The sequence below is a fragment of the Podarcis cretensis genome (genome assembly GCF_951804945.1).
Source record: "Podarcis cretensis genome assembly, chromosome: 5".
In the NCBI taxonomy this organism is placed as follows: Eukaryota; Metazoa; Chordata; class Lepidosauria; order Squamata; family Lacertidae; genus Podarcis; species Podarcis cretensis.
This window is the reverse complement of record NC_137174.1, coordinates 44,089,083-44,114,037: the sequence shown is the minus strand read 5'-3', so window position 1 is coordinate 44,114,037 and position 24,955 is coordinate 44,089,083. Positions and strand designations below refer to the sequence as shown.

At 40.2% G+C, this 24,955-nt stretch overlaps 2 protein-coding genes across 5 annotated transcripts in view; one reads left to right on the top strand and one right to left on the bottom strand.

Moving 5' to 3' along the window:
• Nucleotides 1-24,955, top strand: part of DOCK1 (dedicator of cytokinesis 1) — a 361,208-nt gene that overhangs the window by 135,901 nt on the left and 200,352 nt on the right. The window lies entirely within an intron of this gene.
• INSYN2A (inhibitory synaptic factor 2A) overlaps nt 1-24,955 on the bottom strand; it is a 58,784-nt gene that overhangs the window by 7,906 nt on the left and 25,923 nt on the right. For 2 of the 3 annotated variants that reach the window (XM_079977151.1, XM_079977152.1), the window contains 2 exons: nt 18,305-18,397; nt 6,021-6,092 (listed from right to left, as the gene is read on the bottom strand). In XM_079977151.1, the coding sequence (XP_079833277.1) occupies nt 6,021-6,092; nt 18,305-18,397 (165 nt within the window). The remainder of the gene's footprint in view (nt 1-6,020; nt 6,093-18,304; nt 18,398-24,955) is intronic. The other variant, XM_079977153.1, reaches the window with a different exon arrangement.

Genomic DNA, 24,955 nt, shown 5'->3' with positions numbered 1-24,955 from the left:
TCTTTTAAATTTTTCTTTAAGGGTTGTTCTCTATGGTTTGCATTAACTAAGTTAAACAGGCTTTGCTTCAAGAATTACTGTGTCATGCTTTGAGAACTTTAAACACTGATCCTCAAATCTCTTAGGTGTGTAGATGCCCTATTGAGACATAACTTAGTGGTGATTTTATATCATCTAATTAGCTTTCATCTACTAAGATCGTCTTAACTTTCTCATTTGCTGATCTGGACTTGAAGATTGTATTTCAGATTGTAATAATCTGTTTTTAGTTGAGTCAGAATTTAGCACCAGGAGAACCATAATACCTAGGGTAAAATTAAATTACTGCGTAAAGCAAATACATATTTTTTTTTAATTCAGAGGAACAGAAAATAGCCAAATGATACATTAGCATGGCTTTCATGAATATTTCTCAAGAACTTCTGTAGTCTGGTTTAATCAGGGCTTTTTTTAAGGGTTTTTTTTTTTTTTTTGCTGCAGAAATTAATCAGTATGCTTTAGATACAAAATCTTTTCTGAACCTGAAATAGCCTTGAATGAGCACTTAGAGTGCTTCTGACTTTCTAACAAAAGTGAATTCTGTTATGAATGCTTTAGACGGTTCTTCCATTAAGATAATTCATGGTAAGTGCCCAAGATCCGTGTACAAAATACTAAACAAAAGCTGTTTTTAACTGGGGTAGAAAGAGCAGTTCTACTAGGAAATAATCATAGAATGAATATAATTTTCAGTTTTTGTTAAAAGTTACTTTGGACAGGCTAGGAATCGGATTAATACCTTTCCTGCATACAAGTGCCATTACAGTACTTCTCAATGGTAAGTCATAATAAGGCAGAAATATGTGAGCTCCTGGCTCTATCTTGATAATGGTGATAATGTATAACTTTTTAGCTGTATTAATCTCATTTGGTGGTACTTCTGCTTTGCTGTTCTATAAAATATAACTGATTTTGAATGGAGGATATACTTGATCTTCTGTTTTGTGATCTTAATACTAATGGGATAGATTTTCTCAGCTTGAACATTTGTCGGCGCGAAACAAAAGAATAATTTTATTATATTCATTATATGAAAGCTTTAGGGGTTTTATCTGTTTTTTTCTAATCAATACTTTGAAAAGAATTGTCACTCCAGTGTATTATGAATTTTTAATGTTGCCATTTTTTTCCTCAGCTATGAAATAAATTTGTATTTTTTAAAGAATTCATGCAGTCACTAATGGGCTTGGGGCAAGCTTAAATTATAAAGTTGAGGCTTGGTCATCTATTCTAGCTTGTGAGTCAGTGCATTTAACAGTATCTTCTCATAAGACAAATTACAGATAGATAATGCAAGATTTTGCTACTAACTAATGGAATATGTTTTATGTAGAAGTGTCTACTTACGATATATATATATAGAGAGAGAGAGAGAGAGAGAGAAAGAGAGTAGACACTTCTACACTTCTATATATATGCATTGCATTGCATTATGTATATGCTATCATACTTTTCTAGATTTAGACCCCCCCCCCTACTTTATAAATGGGAGTTGAATGTGTAAGATGTTAGACTTTGACCAGTGAAATCAAATGAGCAGTATAAACTGATACTGGGATCCATAAGGCTGCTCGGGTTAGCACAGTGTCATTGTTTTTAAAAAGTACTGAACAACTGACTCCCATATCCCATCACAAAATACTTTTGCAGACCTCTCTTCACAATCTGAAGCCCACATAGGTTGGCAAAAAGTGTTCTATAGTGCTGAGTACTAAACAATGTTCCTTGTGGAAGAGCAGGCTGGCTATCCTTGCTATCCTGCCTTTTTCAGCAATTTAGTTGGGGACAGTGCTGGATCTACATATAAACTAAACAAGGTATAGCTTAGGGGGGGGGGGGCCCAAAAAAATTTAAAGGAAAAAACCTGGATGTACATTTCCAAAATATTAGATAAAAACAAATAAAATAAAACCTACATACAGCAACAGTGTTTTGTTTTGTGTTGTGTAATTACCATATAGCATATATTCAACACAAAGACAGTGACAATTTGTTGTTGACAAAGGACAGCTGGGCATATAAAGGGCGCCATTACCTTCAGTAGCTTAGGGCCTCATCAAACCTAAATCAGGCCCTGGTTGGGGATATAAGACTATATGAAGCAGGAGAGCCAGGCAGGCTGGAGATTCTTGACTGTCTTGGATAGAACACTCAGCACAAGCCTCATTTCCATTATCTCTTTGGAAATATGCTTGAGGCTTTAATTACCTGTGCTTTTGTGTCCACTTACTATTTTCCCTACAGTTTTTACCCCAAGTCAACCTTACACATTCTTAAAAAAAAGAAAAGAAGGTATTTTAAAGGATGTATTTGGGGAATCACCAGTGAGAATCCCACCCCCTTTCTTTGAGCAAGTTTTCCAATGTGGCATTAGGAGCACATGTTTTTCTTTAAAAAATAAATAAATCCTCGTTATATATGACAAACCAAATTCCCCGTACATAAAAACCAAGTAGCCAACTGCATACTACTTTGAAATCTGTCCAGAAAGTAGGAAGAAGAGCTTCGGTGTATATTAAAAATATTAGGCACTGATAAAGTTGGTCAAAATAATCAGGTATTTTGATGAACAGTAAAATAAAAGAAAAAAACCAGGAAAAGAAGATTTAAGTTGTTTGAAATCTTCATCTTTCATGCCATGATGGTCTTTAATTAGACACCAGCTATTGTGCCATGGTACATTAACATTCCAAGAATGTCACATTGAGAAAAATTAATTACATTTAATAATTTCTACATTTCACTTTCTCAGTTGCTGTACTTGACATTAGAGGATGCAGTTGGGTAGTCAGGAGGGCAATAGATTTATTGCTGTAAGGCTGCTTTTTATGCTTCAGTTAAGGCCAGTTTAAAGGGGTTTCATTTATATGCGTTTTCTAAGCACATCCTACCTCTACCCTACGATTATGTTCCTGAGTTTATACACAGCTTCTTAAGCACATTATGAGTACCTCTTAAATAGCTGCCTTGGTTCAAAACAAAATATGCTTTAATCAGGGCAGATTTAGAAAATTGTTTCTTGTCTGTAAGTGGAGGTGCTTAGAGAGGGCCATTCTCTCATGTCTGCTATCTCACATTCAGACTGGTTCTCCTCTTTGTATGTTGAGGTGGTTTTCCCACATGAATGAACTTCCTTTGATTATATGTTTATGACTCTGTGTGTGTGTGTTTGTGGTGTTGGGCACAGAGTGAGCATGAGAGGCAGTAGTCTCTGGAGAACAGTGCAGTGCTTTTCTCTGCTGCCTCTTGCATTACAGTTTCCAGAAAGGAAAGCCCTCTCTTTCCAGCTCTTTGGATTTTATTATTGTCCTGATGGGAATGTGGACAGTGACGTTTATCCTTGTAAAAATATGGATGGAGTGAAAGGTGATGCAGTCTAAATAAGCAGGGACAGGAAAAAGAGGAGAAAGTTTTAGACAGGGGAGACTGTTTCATGTTTCTCATCTTGGATGCACTGTTTACACGTTTAACACTTTATGTATGTTTGAGTCTAATGTTTGGATGTAGTGGATTGTATGTATCACCAGGATAGAGAACAAGGGTTTTATATATGTTTCCTAATGAGCTCAGACTCCCATGCTGGTACATACGGTTCTGAGTGCTGACTGAAAAATATAACAACTACAATGGCTCCTGTTTCATTTCCCACCTACCCAAGCAACATATTACAACACAATTGTGTCTAACATTAACCAAACAGCTGCTTATGGAAAGCGTGATTTGCAGCAGGGAAATAGTAGGATGTGCAACTCTTTCTCCACTCTCTCCTTTATTCCAGAAACTTTACTCCAGGACAACCCCCCCCCCCCAAAAAAAAAATGGTTTGACCTTTTTTTAAGGTAAACATTGGTCTGGAGCTCTTAAGGTAAAGGTAAAGGTACCCCTGCCCATACGGGCCAGTCTTGACAGACTCTGGGGTTGTGCGCCCATCTCACTTAAGAGGCCAGGGGCCAGCGCTGTCCGGAGACACTTCCGGGTCACGTGGCCAGCGTGACATCGCTGCTCTGGCCAGAGCCAGAGCCGCACACGGAAACGCCGTTTACCTTCCCGCTGGTAAGCGGTCCCTATTTATCTACTTGCACCTGGAGGTGCTTTCGAACTGCTAGGTTGGCAGGCGCTGGGACCGAGCAGCGGGAGCGCACCCCGCCGCAGGGTTTCGAACCGCCGACCTTTCGATCGGCAAGCCCTAGTCGCTGAGGCTTTAACCCACAGCGCCACCTGCGTCCCAAAATGTTTGGAAGTGTAAATGTTTGGAAGTGGGGATTTAATGAAAAATGTTTGGAAGTGGGGATTTAATGAAAAATAAGGAAAGAACAAGGTTTTCTAAAAATATCTGGAACATTCTTCACCACAGGGTGTGGTGTCCTGGTGTCCTGTTACCTTCCAGCTATTGTTAGATTCCAAGTTGCATTCTGCTCAAGCCATCATGGCCAGTGGTCAGGGATGATGGAAGTTGTAATTCAGCAACATAGGGAGGACCACAAGTTCCCCATCTCCTCTTTACAGTGTTAAAATGCAAACTGAACTGTAGTATTTAATGTATCTGATGTATATGTTTCTACATATTTCCATGCTTCTTTATGAAGTTACTATTTTAGTTCACCTTAATACAAAATAAGGTAAAAAGTTAAAGGACCCCTGACAGTTAAGTCCAGTTGCAAACAACTGGGGTTGTGGCGCTCATCTCGCTTTACTGGCCGAGGGAGCCGATGTTTGTCCGCAGACAGTTTTTCCAGGTCATGTGGCCAGCATGACTAAGCCGCTTCTGGCGAAACCAGAGCAGCCCATGGAAATGCTGTTTACCTTCCCACCAGAGCGGTACCTATTTATCTACTTGTACTGGTGTGCTTTTGAACTGCTAGGTGGGCAGGAGCTGGGACCGAGCAACGGGAGCTCACCCCGTCGCGGGGATTCAAACTGCCGACCTTCTGATCGGCAAACTCAGTGGTTTACACCACAATGCCACCTGCGTCCCCATAAAGGTACAGAATGCCAAATATTAACTTCTGAAGTTAGAGCCCCTAATTTCTTTAACAGCATACATTACAAAGGAGAATGAATGAGATAGCATTAGGCTTCCTGCATTTCAATTTGTGTTTGATATATTGTTCAAACAGACACCATAAGACTTAAAATATGTAGTCACTAATATAGCCTTTTGTGTTCTAAGCATTCCACAATTATTCCCTGAGCTACTCAGTTGTTGCAGTCAGTTTCCTCCTACTGACCTAGTCCTCACTGTCATTGTTGCAGAGAATAGTGGCACATATTTGATATTTTCCTCTGATGCAGTGCTATGTTATCTATGTAGCATGCTAAAGCTATTAAAATTCTGCATTATTTTAGTGTTTCAAACTTTAAAATTTATTTGCTTATAATTTATCTTGATTCTACTAGTTATGTTGCAGACCCCCCACAATTCCTCTCCCCTTCAGTTTCTCAGTTTGAGTTCACTTAGCATTTTTAATGAATACATGTTAATTGATACCTATGATATGTACCCATTGAAAATGTGTTTGAAGTAGAGACATGCATGTTACCATGTGTTCATCAAGTGGATATGATGTGGAGGTCTGTGACTGGCGGTCTTTCCATAAAACAAAATGAGTGTGTCTACTTCTGATTCTAACACTTTTAATAGGTACATACAAGAAGTCTGGAACATGAAACGCAAAGCACCCCTGAGATTTCACTGAGTATTGCTTTCAAGTTCATCAGCATTGCCCCTAAGCTCAACGTTCTCTTGATGCTGATGTGCCTGGTGCAAATACAGAACACACAAGTGTCCTCGTCTCATTTCTCTTTTTATATCTGAAATACTTTATAAATTGGATTTTATAGTGCAATAAACATTAATTTCCTAGTCTTCTGTGCATTCGTGCTGAAATGGCAATTTAAAACATTGACTTGCTTTCGATCTTCCACTAGAGAATAAAATCATTTTTACCCAATTTAAAGGAACATGGCAATTATTAACCTACCTATAGATTATACATGCACTGTTCCTGCATGTGTCACAGTTAGATGTGTCTTGACCAGTCCGATATGAAAGCCTACAAAGATAAGAACATGAAATGATTAAAAGTGTTTGCTTATTTCTTGTTTGCTTTCGTTTTCTACAGCAATTAACACCTTATTTTCCCCAGTTGGTTGCTGGCCATACTTTTACACCTGTGCTTTGGAATATAAGGATGCCTATGAACTATGATATTCAAGGGCAGACAGTTTAAGCAGATGGCTGCGGTTAAAATATGTAAAATGAACAGGGTGTTCACCTATAATTTGCACATTATAGATTACCATACTTAGCAAAAACATAGTGGGTGACAAGTTCTGCCCTGAGTGATGTGCATTGTCCACCCCCATCAGGCGAATATTCCAGTCGCCTGTGGTAGCCAACAGGAATGAAGACTATTACCATAACTAAATATTCAAAGTCATTATTCAGCAGCAGGGCTTTATTATGAGGAAAGGCATACAAATCACGCTCACTCTTATAATTTGCTTTCTAGCTCCTGGACACTATTTCTGGAAATACGACATATAGCACCTGAACATTTTAAGGGACTGCCTTCCACGAGCTGTCCGTGGCCTGTGGGCTGTCTGTTTCTAATGTAATATAGTCAACTAATTGTTGTATAGCTGTAATACAGGTGAAGCTTTGAGAAAGCCTTAGGTTACAGGCCAGGATGCAAGTAGCTTTGCATACTGCAAAGCAAGTTGTTAAAAGATAACATCCAAATTAGGTGCAAGTTTTTATCCCAAATTCTGTAAGTTTGGTTTTTTTAAAAAAGAATTGTTAGCAAGTTTAAGAATTAATTTAGTAAGCCACTTCATCTAGTGGGTCAGGATTCACTAGTGGGTCACAGCCTGATCCAAGGTAAGGTGGGTCTCAACAGGAGCAATACCACCATACAAATATATGGAAAAAGATTTATAAATGGGTCCCCAAATGTTTGTGCTAAAAGTGCCTCCTAGGTCTGAAGAGGTCTCGAATGTGTCACATATCATGTTTGCTTCCTTAGAACGTTGGTTCTACTCATTGTTACCACTTAGAGGAACAAACTGGACCAATGGCAGATTAGCTCCAATGGGGGATTTGCCCAAAATCATATTGCAGCTTTAGAATAGGAATACAACAAGGGAAGGAGGGATTGAATCTCCCCTTCGCATGCTGGGACTCCAGCATTTGGCTGCCCTTGCTCATGGATGCAATTTACAGTTTAAAAACTAGCACATGAAATGCAGAGATCATTTAATGCCACATATACTTTGGCCCTTAATCTGCCTTGTTCTTGAAAGAAGTGAAAAGCTTTTGGAAAAACTTATCTTGTCTGAGTCAAGGGCATGTTAGTAGATGGGAATATATATCATTATATTTCACCTCCTACTTTGTATTTCAGTAATAATATTTACAAACATGCTCACCACATATAAAGGTGTCAGATGGGATCAAGTAACATCCACATTTTGAACAGATAACAGTGACTTGTCTATATACAAAGATAACCCATAAACTGAAGCCTCTAATGTACATTAGTGCAGCAATTAGTTATTGTAAATATTTGCCATAATATGTTTCTGCCCATTATAATGTATAGCAAGTTTCAAGTAGTTCTGCCTGCCAAATCTTTGAGACCGTTTAACAGTTGTGTCCTGGGATACTGTCACCTCCAAATGAGGTCCATTCACGCTGTCACATAGGAATGTGTTCCTATAGAGTCAGCCTTATTTCTGCATTTCATCAATTAACCTTGAAGAATGAAACGTGAAGCCTTGTAATAGATTGTGACTCAAATAGTTCATGAAAGCACCATTTCAGTTCCTCAGAATAATAACACTTCCTTTGTTTATTTGGGGGCGGGCAGTAGGCTCAAGACTTCCCCTCCCTTTCATATAAATCTATGTGGGCCGCTGCTGTGCATCACATTGAATTTAATATAATGAAGTTCAAAGTGGGTCAGTCTCTGGCTACCAAATTTTGGCGCAAATATCAAACGTGTTGCTTCCCCCTGAATTTTATCAGTTAACTAACCAATAACTGAACAGTGTCAATACATCCCTTCATAACTGGTCTTAGCCAAGTAGAAACGGTTGCCTTATACGTTCCATTGGGCCCCTACCAATTCACCCCTGCCCTGTGCCAAATTAATTTAAACATGAATTACTTTGCTTTCAAGGGTTAGGCAGGTTGATGAGTTTAATGGCATAACTGTTATGCAAATTCTTTTTGACTGGCTTATACCCTCACAAGTACCTATCAGTTAGAATCCCTAGCTGAATTAGCTCTCAACTGTTCAGTGATTATTCTACTTCATGGACTGTGGCTAATAGCCCTTAGCCAGTCTGAGTGCAGGGATTAATAATATCCTAGTTATTATGTAAATGAAAGCTCCCTTATCCAATCGGATTCTGCTGAATTTCACAACTGAGTACATTTAGGGGTCAGTGACTCTAATATCCTTGGGCTGTGGTTTGCTTAGTTCCATTTCAGTATGCTAACAGTGAATGTGGCGATTTTTAAGTACAATTACAACTGCCACCTCTTCTATCTGGTTTGCAGTGGGCATGTTAAGCACAGCATTTCAACAATAAAATGTTTTGAGTGAAACTAGAATCTATGTAATTACACAGAGAAAAAAATTACTGGCTTGAAGGAAGTGTCACCACTCGGAATTCTCGCCTCCCCCCCCCCCATAGGACAACAGTGCCTACTCTTTAGGAATACGAGAACGAGTCACTCTTACTGAGAGCCCCAGATGCGTGGTTGTTGTTGTTGTTGTATAAACAAAACTCTTCAGTGTCTGCTTTGCCATTCTGTTCAGTGGAGCAGCGATTTCTGTCTCTGTGTTTCTTTTCATATGCAGAACTACCCCACCACTAAAATTTGTGCTGCAATTTGCATGTATGTGTACCTACACACACTTAATACTGTAGGCATTGTATTCACTGTGCTTGAAAGGGTTAACTGGATTAATTTCAGCAGCTACTGCAGTGAACGATTGTCATGTGCTTTTAAAAGACTGATCTTTAAAAAAAATTATAGGTTTCAGGGGAATGCTGTGGGCAGAGTGTATCTTGATTTCAGTAAGGCTTTTGAAAAAGTCCCCCATGATATTCTTGTGAGGAAGCTGGTAAAATGTGGGTTGAATGAGATAACAAGATTTGTAGACTGATCGAACCCAAAGAGTACTCAGTCATGGTTCCTCGTCATCCTGTGGAAAAGTGACAAGTGGGGTGCCACAGGGTTCACTCCTGGTCCCCTTGTTGTCCAATGTCTTTATAAATGACTTGGATGAAGGAATTGAGGAGATGCTCATCAAATTTGCAGATGACACCAAACTGGGAGGAGTAGCTAATTCTGTTAGATGACAGAATCAGAATTCAAAATGACCTTAACGGATTGGAGAACTGGGCACAAGCTAACAAAATGAATTTCAACAGGGACAAATGTAAGGTTCTGCACTTAGGCAGGAAGAACCAGATACACAAGTATTAAATGGGGGATACCTCGCTTACTAGCAGTACATGTGAAAAGAATCTAGAGGTCTTGGTGGACCACAAGCTTAACATGAGTCAACAGTGTGATGCAGCAGTAAAACAAATTAATGCTATTCTAATGCTATTCTAGGCTGCATCAGCAGAGGTATACTGTAGTGTCCAGATCAAGGTAAATAATAGTACCACTCTATTCTGCCTTGGTCAGACCACACCTTGAATACTGTGTCCAATTCTGGGCACCACAATTTAAGAAGGATGTTGACAAGTTGGAATGTGTGCAGAGGAGGGCAAGCAAGATGGAAACCAAACTTTATGAGGAACGGTTGAAGGAGCTGGGTACGTTTAGCCTGGAAAAGAGGAGAGTGAGAAGAGACAAAATAGCCATCTTCAAATATCTTAAGGGCTGTCACATGGAAGAGGGAACAAGCTTGCTTTCTCCTGCTCTAGTCCAGCGGTCAGCAAACTTATTCAGCAGGGGGCCAGTCCACTGTCCCTCAGACCTTGTGGGAGGCCAGACTATTTTTTTTGGGGGGGTGAACAAATTCCTATGCCCCACAAATAACCCAGAGATGCATTTTAAATAAAAGCACACATTCTACTCAAGTAAAAACATGACCATCCACGGGCCGGATTTAGAAGGCGGTTGGGCTCTAGATGGTAGGACTCAAGGCAATGGCTTCAAGTTACAAGAAAGGAGATTCCAACTAAACATTTTGTGGGAAATTCTGACAGTAAGAGCTGTTTGGCAGTGGAACAGACTCCCACGAGAGGTGATAGACTCTCCTTCCTTGGAGGTTTTTAATCAGAGGTTGGATGGCCATTTGTCATGGACACTTTAGCTATGATTCCTGCATTACAGGGATGGAAAAGATGACCTTTGAGGTCCCTTCAAACTCTTATGATTCTATGTTTACAGCAAATGTTTTGAATATAGTGAATTTAGCTACAAAAGCTTCCATTAATTGGAGCTTGATTATGGGGGCAGGGGAACGAAGCTGAAAGCATTTTTATCCCATTGGAGTATGCTTATTTCTGTTTGTTGCATGCAAATTATTCCCTAGTAATGTAAGACAGGGATGGGGAACCTCTCTCTGGCTGAATGTCATGTTCCCTTCTAAACTTCAAGACTGAATATAATTGGTGGGCAGAGTTAGAGCCAAAGGAGGTGAAACAACGAATGTGAATTTCACCCTTGTAGAGTAGGCTTTTTTCTACCCATCCCCCATACACCCCTGCTACCTTCTGCTGGCAAGGAAGAAACAGGATTCGAATTCAAGGACATTCTAGCCAGGCTAAAACCCTCAAGGTGGATTCAATGACCTTATAAAGAGTGTGGCCTTGGGAGATGGGTGCATTGCTGGGGAGGGATGTATGACAGGCATAGGCAAACTCGGCCCTCCAGATGTTTTGGGACTACAGTTCCCATCATCCCTGACCAGCGGTGCTGTTAGCTAGGGATCATGGGAGCTGTAGTCCCGAAACATCTGGAGGGTTGAGTTTGCCTATGCCTGGTGTATGACCTAGATATGGTCCTAAGGACCAGATAGAGAAGGCAAGAGGGTTGCGTATCGTTGAATCAAGATATACAAAACAAGGGTAAGAAACATATTGTGCTAAGAAGAACAAGGAAACCTTTAGGGGGAAGATGCCAAAAATAATTCTCAAATGCTGAGTTTAGTTTTTCTATGTATAGGCTTAGCAGTTCTGGATATTGCTTTTTAAATTGGTCATCATATGTCTTATTTTACTTCAACGCACAGCCACTAATTCTTTGGAGAAAAATTATGAAACCCTACAGTATGCCATACAACTACTACCACCACTGACACCTTTTAAATAATATAGCTGCTAGTTCCTGCAGTGTGCATTTGTTTGGCAATTCCGAAATTTCAAGCCCTTAGTAACGGTATGTTAAATCCATTTTTTTAAAAAAGCAAACAAACTTTCATTCTGTCATTAGTCTCCCAACACATAACTCTAGGAATCTTTCACTAGTGGAGAGAAACAGGTGTGTGTGTGCTTCTTATCAGCATCTTGGTGCACTCCCTTGCTTCCTTTCTCCCACTGTGAATGGGACAGCTCTGCCTATCCCCTCACCTTCATATCTAGGAATGATATGGAACGGCTGGCATGAAATCACTGGCCGCTGTTCCTTTTCAGGGGCTGGGAAGTTACCTTTAGACATGTGATTTGGTCTTTGCGCCATTTGGCTTCTTCCCTATTTTATCTGTGGCTGCCATTTTGTGCAGAAGCATGTTGTCTGGCACATGGAGCTCAGCAAATAAATTCATCAAAGGGGATCTGCCTGGAATTTCCCTGCCAACTTCTAGATGTAGAAACTTTCCATGAGATGCAATGATCAATCATTTTATTTCTTGTGGTGATGATGAGGAAAACCAATCTCACTTAAAAAAAAAAAAAGGTCACAAAAGGCGAAAATAGCCGTTCAGGTGGGAAAAGAGAAAAAGCAGTGATCCACTTCCTATTATAACTGTCCCTCAATTGTGCAGGAAGCCTCTTGTAATCACTAGTGTGTTGGAGTTCACAGCTACATGGAAGGATCATCAGCTACTGACACATGGGTGCTGTACCTGGAGTAGATTGGGATTCCCAGAAGTGATGTTTTGTTTGGTAAAGTGCTTCACCTACAATAACATTATTCTTTCAGTTAAGTTTTACATTTGTAGTGGCTGAACTGTAGAATTCCAAAACATATTTGTTCTATTCTGGTGGTCATAACTGACATCTTGGCAAATGCCCCTTCAAACTTATCTCCCTATATCCATGCAATAGCTACCTCTACCCTTCCAAAATCAAATTACTCAACAACTTCATCTGTCAGTGGCTATTTCATCAAAGAACTTTGGAGCCCCCCAAATGATGGCTAATTCCTGTAAGCAAGTCACACTCTGGCTGGGGCGGGACAATATGGGATTGAGGGGGCAACTCCCATCTCTTGCGGGGGTGCAATTAGTGCCAGCACCGTCCGTTAAGAGTTTGGGTGTAATCTTCGATACCTCCCTCTCTATGGAGGCGCAGATTACAGCTATAACAAAGGCGGCATTTTTTCATCTCCGCCAAGCTAAGCAGTTGGCCCCTTATCTCTCTCGCCCTGACCTAGCCACTGTGATCCATGTGACGGTCATCTCCAGACTGGATTATTGTAACTCGCTCTACGTGGGGCTGCCCTTGAGACTGACCCAGAAACTCCAGCGGATGCAGAATGCTGCGGCGAGACTCCTTATGGGGTCTTCGCTGCGAGATCACATTCATCCAGTACTATACCAGCTGCACTGGCTCCCGGTGGAGTACAGGATCAGGTTTAAGGTGCTGGTTTTAACCTTTAAAGCCCTATACGGCCTAGGACCCTCGTACCTACGGGACCGCCTCTCCTGGTATGCCCCACAGAGAAACCTACGGTCTGCAAATAATAACATCCTCAAGGTCCCTCAACTAGAGCCAGGGCCTTCTCGGCTGCGGCTCCAATCTGGTGGAACGCTCTGTCACAAGAGACTAGGGCCCTGCGGGACCTGACATCTTTCCGCAGGGCCTGCAAGACAGAGTTGTTCCACCAGGCCTTTGGTCAGGGCGCAGCCTGACTCCCTCCTCTGGCAACCTGCACAGAATCTTGCTTAATCGGTTGCCATTAATTTGATTTTAATTAATTTTTATAATGAAATATTTTTGAATGTGTGATTATTTGATTGTTTGATTATTTGATTATTGTTAGCCGCCCTGAGCCCGGCTTCGGCTGGGGAGGGCGGGATATAAATAAAATTATTTATTATTATTATTATTATTATTATTATTATTATTATTATTATTATTACAATACTAATCATCTGTTTTGGGGGATCATCTTTACAATCTAGTGGCACAATGGACCTGCTCCAAGCCTGAAGCTGGGATAAGTGTCAGCTGGCTTAAACTGAATGCCATACAGGCTGTTCTCCTAGCATTTCAGGAGCAATGACATCTTGATTCATAGCAATGATAACATAGCCAAAGCATGCATAAACCAACAAGGCAGTACTCATCACAACACTGAAGAATAGTCTTCCATGACTCCTTGAAAGACTGCCTACAATATACTGAGATAAAAACGACTGGCCATCCACAGAGATAGTCTATATTTGCTAGTGGGTTAAAAGACAACAGTGGACTAGGTGAGCAGATAAACAGGTGGAATGGATGCTTAAATCTTCAGATAAACATTTTCTCTCTCTTAAATATAAAAATCCATTGGGACAGATGTCTTTGTGAGAGATTGTCTGACTGGTCTGCTCTACTTTCCTTCTATCAAGTTGATTCTTTGGGTCATTCAGAAGATTCAGGAACAGCAGGTGGAGGTAATGCTAGTCTCACTCCACTCACCAAGGAGATCATGGTTCCTGGGTGTAGCCAAGCTGTCAACATGAACCATGAAGTCTTCTCTTTTCTATATGCCTGCACCCAAGACAATGCACTATCCCAGAGATCAAGACTCAGAAAATAGGTAGCACAAATTTGTATATCTACGAGCCTGAAGAAATGGAAAGAATCTCTCTTGCCTGCTCAACTCTATCACCACTAAGAACAGATGTGTTTTTTCAGGAATGAATTGAAAGTACAGAACATCTAAATACCAGTATGTATTTGGTCTCACACTGTAGCAACAACAATCCAGTATAACTGCTAAGGGGCCATTCACAAATTATTCTCCACCTTCCTGGATTGTTCTGAGGCAGAAAAGCTGAATAGGCCAAAAGTTCACACTTTTCCATTCTACTCACTGGAGAAAACTGAACAACTAAACCAGGAGCTCCTGTTTCTTTTACTTGATACCCAGATTGGCAGCAAGGTGGCAGTTTTGAATGTAGAGTATCATCTGAGTTTATAAGATTAACCCACTGCTAATTCAGTTTTCATACCTCCCTACAATAAGAGCCATGAAAGTGGGGAAGGAGCCCACTCATGTTCACTTCCCAACTGAAAGCCCATGGGATGAAGAGCAGCTAACATGTAGAATACTACTCAAGTGAAGTTCAACTGAATGAATAAAATCACTGACAATGTATACCAAAAGTTGTTGGTGGTAGAAACAAATAAATATACTTTGGACAATTCACCTCCAGAATATATATATTTTCTTCATTAAGGGCAATTGACATGAGATAGTTAAATAATTGAAGACTGCTCTGCTCTTAAGTCCTTTGTTGACCCTGTGTAAGTTATATAGTAGTAGCAGTAGTAGTAGTAGTAGTAGTAGTAATAATAACTATTATTATTATTATTATTATTATTATTATTATTATTATATTATTATTATTATTATTATTATTATTATTATTATTATTATTATTTATATGCTGCCTATCTGACTGGGTTGCACAGCCATTCTGAGCAGCTTCCAGAAAATTACTTCAAAACACACATTCAAAGCCTGTTTTTAGAAAGCCTACACAAGCTTTTGGTTGCTTCCTGTGAGCCATAATTAAATGATTGCATTGGTAATTTTCAATAAAAAAAGAGCAAAAAATTCTTTCTTAACTGATAATCTCTTTGAAAGTCTCATAATTAAAGCTCCTCTTACTCGTGTGTGGTTGAAGGTCAAACTGACCCATTTTGTAATACCTTTCTTAACTAATACGAATTCATCAGAGTAGATAACTCAGAAGTTATAATGCTAAAGAACAACAATGATGACTTCTGGAAATAAAATCTATGCAGACTTCATAGGTCCCCTTAAATCATCTGAATTTTCACACAGCTGTTCTCTATCTAACTTACATAATTCTTGTTTTGTGCTGTAATCAGATTTTTTAAAGATGTCTGTTAGGTATAAGCTGTTAAAGCAGAAGAGAGTTGGAAGTCTAAACAGTGGAAAGCCACCCATACAAATTTTATTTTCTACATTGGTATCCTGCCTTTCACCAAAGAGTTCAGGACTTCATTGCAGCCTCACAATAAACCGAAGAGAGAGAGAAAAACTTTACCTAGGTCCCCCACTGAACATAGCTGACTGGTTTACCCACAGAGAAACTATAACCACTTCATGTAGCATGGCCACAAGCCTTGATTTAATATCCATTACGGGGAAGCTGTGCCATCCAGATAAAAAGAAAACTAGGGTTAATTTGGATACCACATTTTATGTCTTTTCAAAGTCTTAGCTTTCCCTAGCATCAGACATATAAAATGCTTTAACACACTTGTCTATTTCAACCGACAGTGACTCTCCAACATCTTAAAGGTAAAAGGTAAAGGTACCCCTGCCCGTACGGGCCAGTCTTGACAGACTCTGGGGTTGTGCGCCCATCTCACTTAAGAGGCCAGGGGCCAGCGCTGTCCGGAGACACTTCCGGGTCACGTGGCCAGCGTGACATCGCTGCTCTGGCGAGCCAGAGCCGCACACGGAAACGCCATTTACCTTCCCGCTGGTAAGCGGTCCCTATTTATCTACTTGCACCCGGAGGTGCTTTCGAACTGCTAGGTTGGCAGGCGCTGGGACCGAGCAGCGGGAGCGCACCCCGCCGCAGGGATTCGAACCGCCGACCTTTCGCTCGGCAAGCCCTAGGCGCTGAGGCTTTAACCCACAGCGCCACCTGCGTCCCCTCCAACATCTTAGGCAGAAATTTATCCTATCCCTATTGCTTGGAATGCTTTGACTGGAGATATTAGGGAATAAACTTGAGACTTGCTGCAAGTAAGTGATATACCACTGAGCCATGGGCCTCCCTTGCTTGTGCAGTCAAATATGATGAGTGAACAGAGAAGTCATGGCTAGCTGTAATTTCTGTGATAGCAGTGACACCCTTTTTTCTTATTCAGTGATATTTATAAGCCTGGCTGAGGCAATATGTTGTCATCCCCATATGACTTGCATACAAAAAGATATTAGGATATGCTTTCCAGTTGGCCCTTAGTTGGTGCAAAGGGCAAGAGTGGTGGGTACTGCCATCATTATACAGTTGAATATATATTAGACATCTTAACCAAATAATTCTAGGATATCCTGCATTTGTCTGGCTTTCAGTTATCCTGCACATCAATATGTTGTGCTACTTCACCATAGGAAGTATGGGAGAAGGAAAATTTCTCACTTCTTTGTACACTATCTGGGCCTCCTGTTGTGTTTCCTGAAATAATTTTGCCCGGGACAGACATACTAATGATTCTGTGTGTGCTTCCCTGTAGCTTAGGTTGCTTTAACCATCAAGAATGGTGTTTATTTAACTGATTCTTGAATTGTGGAAGCACCTGTGGCACACTATATTCTGGGTAATGGGGTTAACTTTTGGGGGCAATGTATTGCAGGATAATGGTGCGTGTACGTGTTCCTGCTTTTGGTCATGTGCAGTCATGTGGATCAGTATTCCTTACCAAGCCATAAGTCTTTGAAGCTAAAAGACAGCAATTCTAGCTTTTGATTTGAGGATAAAAGGAATCAGCCGTTCTCAAGTTCAAGGCAACTGCTTATAAGGCATCTAAAATAATGGAGGTTTTGTTGGGGGGGGGCTTTGCAGATAATTATTATTGTAAAAACTGAAGTTAAGAAAATCTTAGCTGAGAGGCATTTTTGATGAGTAGATAGATTTTTTTGTTTTTTAAAAAAGGAGAAGGTATTTTCTTTTTGGAATGAGTGCAAAATTAGAAGAGCAACTGCTGTTGCTATTACCATGGGCAATATCACAGAAAACATTAGAAATGTTCAGACCCCTAGGACAAAAGTTTGTGATGACAGCGAAAGGGGCAGCACGATTGAAAGAACATTCAAGGAAGTGGCCACTGCAGGCAAAAGTCAGCGTAATACTAGCTTGTACAGAATTATTCTTGTCTTGACAAGGGGGAGATGTCGAAATAGATTTGCAGTATTTGCTGCAGAACAGTGAATTGTTACAGCCTCTGAGCCATTTTAGCACATCTACATTCAAAAAAGTATCTATAAAAAGTGCACCCTCAGTATTATGGCCAGGCTAATTTGGACAAAATAAACGTAAACTTAAGTATTTTAGATTATACTCTTGTTGATCTAACCATAAAAGCATATGAAAAAAAATAACTTATGTGGATTTAGCTTATATGAATTTGTTTTGCTTTTCATCATACCTGGCATGCCTACTGCACATAGCATTTTCTGCTTGTTGATAATTGAGTCCTCCCTGCTATTTCCAGGAAGGCATTTGGGTGTTTTGTAAGAGGTTTTATGTGCATGTATACAGGGCATCCAGGACTATGTTACATTCTATGGTTTACATAAACAGGTTGACCCATGATTCTTCATTGTCCCAGTTGTTCCTGCGCTTTCTAATTCTCTTAGAGCAACACAGAGGAACTAGTCAACTAGAGAACTAGAAGCTTCTACACCTGCTTTGCACAAGCATGCAATGCCGACATTTTATGCCAATGTGAAAAGCTGTGTTCAGGTCTCATTGTGATACGACTTGGGGCGGAGGGGGCATGTTCAGTTGAGGGGGGAAAGAGGTATAATGTACCATAGTGGAATTTGGGAACTCAGTGTGAAATTTTCCAGGGTATTCTGGCTAGATGATGCCCAAATATGTTGCTGAACTTGGTGCAGAATTTGGCAGTGTAAGAACTTCCTATGAGGATTGTATTAATATTTCTATTCTGTTTGTTTAATTAAAGTCATCCTTAAATTATTGGATCAATGATAAAGTCATAGATTCCACCCCTCCCCTTATTGTTCCTATATCTGATCTAGGTTAATATAATTTATAATTGATTTATAACAGTCCAGTCGCACTGATAGTAGAAGACTTACTTTAATGGATCAAGTCTCAACAAATGAGAAGAAGCTTTCATTACATAGTCAAGGTCCGATTTCGACAAAAGGTTTTTCCCCATGGAACAATATCTGTGAAAGAATACATGTGAAAAAATTATGTAGGGAATTGGATTCAAAATCCATGTGGATTTTGCAAAGGGAGAGGGAATTGGACAGGAGTGAGCAGCAATGTAATTTTGCAAACCCACAGATTTTCACAGATATTTCGCCAAACATTTCTTTTCTGCAGTGGAGAAACACTACTTTGGACAAAAAGGGCTAAGAGCTGATAGCTTAATTATTATAGTTATCAGCTGTCCCTGTAGGAAATGTAGTGTTTGCAGAGGAAAGTGCAATGAAAAATCATAAGGAAGTCTATGCATGCTGCCTGAGCAGTTGAGAGAATGTCTCTCTCCTGAGTCTATCTGCAGGATAGTTTAAAATCTCAATGTCCCACTTCCTAGTAGAAAGGAAATGCCCTCAACATAACACTGCACTGCAGGCAAGCCAGATGTAATATTAAGTCAAGGATCAGGCCTAAGTCTAGAGCTAGCTCCAATTTGGGGGTTAACTACTTCAGTTTCACATACTGTAATTAGCTTCAAATTTTGAGGATTAGCTTTAATTCTTGTCTGTTGCAAAAACCGACCACTTAGTTGGCTGTGCATTGGAACTAGGATCATTACTATTCAAATGGATGTGAATGCTGTGCGCACATGATCTGGGTTTTAGCAGGAGTTTTCCCACCAATAAGCCACTTTTTCATTGGATATAGTCTGGGCACAGCAAACTCAGTCTTGACAGTGCCAGATGTTCACTTTGAAATAGAGAATTCAGCTCTTCAGAAGCTGAAGAGTAGGCTGCAGTTTCATCCTCAAGACTTATTACCCTTGTGTGAAACCTGGAGTACTGCATCTCAGTCAGTACTGAACTAGATGGACCCAAAGGTATGACTTGGTGTAAGGCAGCTTCCCATGCTCTCTCTCATAGTGGTTCTAGTTGTGATTATGCATTTCCCCCACCATTCAGGAAGAGAATTTTGTTCCATGCATATATGATAAAGTCAATTAATTCTTTGAATGCTTGTCCTTCTGTAGCCAACATGGCACCACACATGAATGGGCTGGAGGAGCCCTAACACTCCTTCCTCTAACTCAGTGATGCCTGAGTAACTTTAGGGTGTGTGGAATACTCGCTGCTGGGAGAGAGGGATTCTGGAAGAAGGCACTGCTGATTGACTGGAAGCAGTCCACACAGCAACCTTTTTTTTTTTTTTGCAGGTTCTATCTGTGCACCTTTTTTAACTGTCTTGGCTCACTGAATGCTTGTACTGCTACATACTGAGAGAATAAACCCGGTATTGCTTATTTGGTCATTTATCCAAAGGTGAAAGGGAGATTAGTTAAGATGTCCTAAATATTCAATGTGTCTGTAAACTTCATTCAGCCTCCGATTTAATAAACTGGAGATTGATTTGATTTTAGTCTTGATGACATAAAGAATAGTCTGCTAAATAATAATTTTATGGCATCTTCCTGCATGAGTCACATAGTAGGCATAGTCAGGAAAGTTCGCTTAATTTTTAGATTAATGCATTGGAAAGCAGTTTGTGTGAACTAAATAAACGGTTGCTGTTATTAAGTAATGAAATTGACTTCCTCCTCCCGTACATTTTTTTCTGTGATTGGTGAGTAGTATAAAGGAAATTATTGCTTTCTTCACTTGTGTGGAAAACTGTGATTACAGATTATTTGATTTTTTACATGCCAATCAATTTATTATAATATTTGAGTCTTAATATTTTTACGGCTGCATGTAAAGGCAGTTTGGGAATACAGACAACATTTTTTTTTTGTAACAAGCCATATATCCTGGTTCCTTTTGCATTTTCTTTCCTTTTCTAATGTTCACATTGTTCCCCCCCCCCCAAGACAGACTGTGTTGAGTACGATTCATAAGCAACTTATTGTGCTCTCTGTGATCAGAATTAATTCCACAAATCCCAGTTTTAGTTGTCTTTGAAAAATACATAGGCATTCAAATAGACTTGGAGTGAAAGAGACATATGAATGTGTTCTGAATAATCCAAGGCTTGGGAAAAAAATTATTCTAGCTGCATAGTCTGTGCATACAATCTGGAAAGAGAAAGAAAAGCCCCCTCTGCTTGCTGTAACAACTGCTTGCTCTCTCTCTCTCTCTCTCTCTCCGTTTTTTCTGCAAAAAAATTTTCAGTACAGCAGGTTGTTACTATTTCATCAGTCCTCAAACTGGGAGCATATAACTGACTTTCAAAAAGGTGATCAGGGATATCTGAAGAATGATTTCCTGTATTCCTAGCCTGCTGATATAGCTGTTATAAGTATAGACACAATCAGCATCATACAAGGCCTCCAGTGGATTTGTGAAAAGAAGTCTGCTAAGCACTAAGATCTCCCAGTCTCATTAAAGCACTTATGAACTGGAACTGAGAAAGGATCAATTACTGTGTCTGCTGTGCTTGGTTGTTTTAACAATAACTAACACAAACATTTGTTAATACTTGGTTTGTATGCTAAGTATCAATTCAAGGCTTGTAAAATGGAAAGTTCTAAATTTTGGCAGCTTTTCTTAATACGTAGGTTGCTTATGGGTTATCCATTAAATTCAGTTCATACACCAATTAAAACTGTGCTATTACTGTGCTGACATCACTGGTTAGCGCAGGCTGCTAAAGGTGCTATTGGTAGCCAGAAGGGGACTTTGTGTAAGCACAGTGTGGTAGAACTTGCACCAGACAAAATGAGCCTTGAGGTGGACAATGGGAATCATGAGTGGTCACTGATAGCCAGTGAGGCATGGAGGTTGGGGTGTTGGACCAGGACCTGTGAGATCAGGGTTCAAATCCCCACTAGGCCATGAAGGTCACTGGGCAGTCACTGCCTCTCAGCCTAACCTCCCTAACAGGGTGGTTGTGGAGATTAAATGAAGAGGGGAGAATGATGTAGGCCACCCCAACCTCCTTGGAGAAAAAGCTGGAATATAAATGCAATAGCATAGAAACCAAGCAGGCTGGTAAAGGAGAGTTGATCCTCCTTTGGAAAAATAAGTTTTCATGAATAAATCTGAAAATGGCTGCTCTGATTTGTGTTTATTGGTGGAATGCTGCATTTGTTAGAATCTAGAGCTCCGTTGTTTAAAATCTTGCTCCAATGGTATAATCTTTCTAGTTTTTCCTATATAGGAAAAGGCTTCCACCTTAGACGTTATCTGCAATGATGTTAAAATATCTTCAAATAGTCCAATCTTACTTAACAATAACATACTTTTTCTACAAGGATCCAAAATGAGTAACTACCTGTACATAATAAAATAAACTACAGATGTAAATATATCTACTTTGTGAGATAATTAGAATAATTCCTAACATATTTACTGCTACACTTAAGGGATCTTATTTCGCCTTTGAAATAGGATTTCAAGAAGCCCTTATTGTAGCATGTATATAATCTTTATGCAAAAGGGTCATGGATTTCATAAAAGAAGGCAATCTTACATTTAAAAAGTAGAAAATCCCACTTGGTTTAGAAAAGTGGTAAATAACTTGTGGCCTTCAAGATGTTGTTGAACTCAAACTCCCCTGAATTCCCAATGGTAAGGGATGTTAGGTTTTGATGTCCTGCAGAATCAGAAAGGCCACAGATTGGCCACCCCTGATATGGAGTCCTTTGTATTTCTAATATTACTAAAGCCAAGTGCTGTGTGGTGTGTTGAACTAGGATATGCAGGACCAGAGTTCAGATCCCCCCAGTCAGTTATGAAATTCACTGGGTGGCCTCAGGCCAGTCCCTGTCTCTTAACCTAACCTTGCTCACAGGGTTGCTGTGAGGATAAACTGCCCCGAGTTCACTGGTAGAAAGGTGTGCCATAAATGAAACAAACAAACAAAATACATTTCCTATTAAAGTTGTTAATGTCAATGAAAAACCTCACAATAACATTGGCCAGCATGATCTTCTCTGTAATACATAGATCTATTTACTCGATATACAAGCAGTTGTGCGTACTACTACAGTATTTTAATCACCAGAGGTCTATGCGTTTTGGCTGACCTTGGTAGCCAACCTAAACTTGTCCTTGGTATGACCCACAAAAGGGAGTGGGTCATTTATTAATAAAGAATATTTATAGACCACCTACTCATATAAAATGTCAATGTGGCATACAGCAGGTACAATAAAACAAGCCATTAAAATAATCATAAAAATGGCTGAGTCGTTTGGAAATGTTTAAACAACTGAATAGGCCTGCCAGCATTAAAAAGTCTTCAAGAGGCTCCTGAAAATTAACAGGGGCAGTGCTTGCTGAATCTCTGCTGGAAAGGTATTCCACAGCATGGGGCATGTAAAACTAAATGCCTGACTTCTACATGGGGGACAACTAAAGGCCACTTTTCTGGATGATCTCTGTGATCAAGCAGGGATATAAGAGCTCTGGCAGTCCTTAAGGTATCCTTGGTCATTTACCTTTTTATCATTTGCCTTACTTGCATAGGTATTAAATAGTACTGGGAACAAAATAGTGTCCTGTGGAACCTCATAGCCCATGTGCTGTTGCATGTGTGGGAAAGGAGCATTCCCTCAACTCTCTGGATGCAGGTAGGAATGGAAACACCACAATACAGTTCCCATCCTGAACATTTGATCAAGGAGGATGGTCAGTGGTGTTGAAAGCTGCTGAGAGATCGAGTAAAAGGGACAGGGTTTCACTCTAGGGTGAAACTTAGCATATTCTTCCCAGAACATGCATAGAACAAGTAAATATAATTTCATAAAAATCCAAGACTAACAAAAAACCCCCCTAAAAGCTAAACACAGACTAGGACTTCAAGTGCTATCTAAAACAGGAAGTTCTTCACCTGATACCAACCCCCCTCCCTCTTACAATGTTGGCACAAGTTAAGCCTCCCTAGCATAGACATTGCAAATTGGGGTGCCACCACAGAAAAGGCCCTCTCATTTAAGTACAGTATCTGGGAAATGTGTACAATTTAGTTCATAATAGAATTTGCATTTTTTTAAAACCCATATGAACTGAGGAAAGTCCTCTTTTGCTGAACAGTGTGGCATGTTCCGGAGCACGTGAAGAATCTTGCTTTACTGAAGGAAGTTAGATTGGATCAAGCAGTTTTTGGGGAAGGCAGGAAGAGCTTAGTATAGTCTCCTCAAAGAGAACATCAGTAATGGCAAATAACCCATTTTCAAAGAGAGCTTGCACCACTGTCACTTGTCTTCCCCTCCAATGTACTGTTGATGTGAAATATTCAGGCATGGTCTATGTCATGCATTCAGTTCACAAATAACAGTGCTTCAGTTTCACACAGTCACTGGCTCCAGAACTCTTGCCACATGTTGAGAAGGGTTCTTTGAAGATTTGTTTCAAACCACTGGAATATATGATTAAATTACAATATACAAAGCTTATTCAATGGCTGGTTATGATCTTCTGTTGATGAGCTGCCCCAGTTACACAGTAGCCTGCAAGGCACTGAGGTTGTAGGCCTTTTTCATTAATATTGTAGGCCTTAAAAAACCCCACACTCAGGCATTTTAATCTGATGCTGATATCACTGCGTCCTATGGTTATATTGTTAACTCTTGTATTGTTGTAACCTACCCCAGAATAATTTTGACGAAGGGCAATATATAAATACAATTGTTCAACCAGTCAGTAAGATTTTGCACCTGAGGGGAGAAGGAGTTTTAATCTTAAGTGCATGAGAAGTTGTGGAGAAGACAGACAGCTTCACTTATCCATGCTTTAGACTAAGTTCCTAGTAGGCACACTTACTTTAAAATAAATGACTCCAGACTAAAGGTAAAGGTAAAGGGACCCCTGACCATTAGGTCCAGTCGCAGACAACTCTGGGCTTGTGGTGCTCATCTCGCTTTATTGGCCGAGGGAGCCGGTGTACAGCTTCCAGGTCATGTGGCCAGCATGGCGAACCAGAGCAGCGCACAGAAACGCCATTTACCTTCCCGCCGGAGCGGTACCTATTTATCTACTTGCACGTATTCCGAAATACGGAATGTTTCCGTATTTGTAGGAAATACATACGGCTGTGACACAAACATCCTGCTCCCTTTTAAGGTGGAACAGAAATATCCTAACACTTTGTGCTTTTGAACTGCTAGGTTGGCAGGAGCCAGGGACAGAGCAATGGGAGCTCACCCCGTTGTGGGGATTTGAACCGCCGACCTTCTGATCAGCAAGCCCTAGGCTCTGTGATTTAACCCACAGCACCACCCGCGCTTTAAAATAAATGAATCCAGACTAGACTACTGCAATAATCTCTTACTGGACTACAACTCTTGTTTCCTGAAAAACAGCTTGGAAATGAAACTTGGGCCAAAATGCATTGGCTGTAGACCAGCAAAGCATCTGAAAAGGCTGCTATTCTATTCTGGTTATTTATGTATTTCTGGTTTCAATTTAAAGTGTTGGTTTCAGAGTTGAAAGCCCTAAAAGGTCTTAGACTTGGTTATCTGTAGAACACTGCTCCCTTATAGATCTGCCTGAGCTTTGAGGTCAGCCTCGAAGGCTCTACTTCCTGGGCCATCAACTTGGTTGTAAAACAGGGCTTTCTTGGTAGTGGTGTTTTAAAAAGGTTTG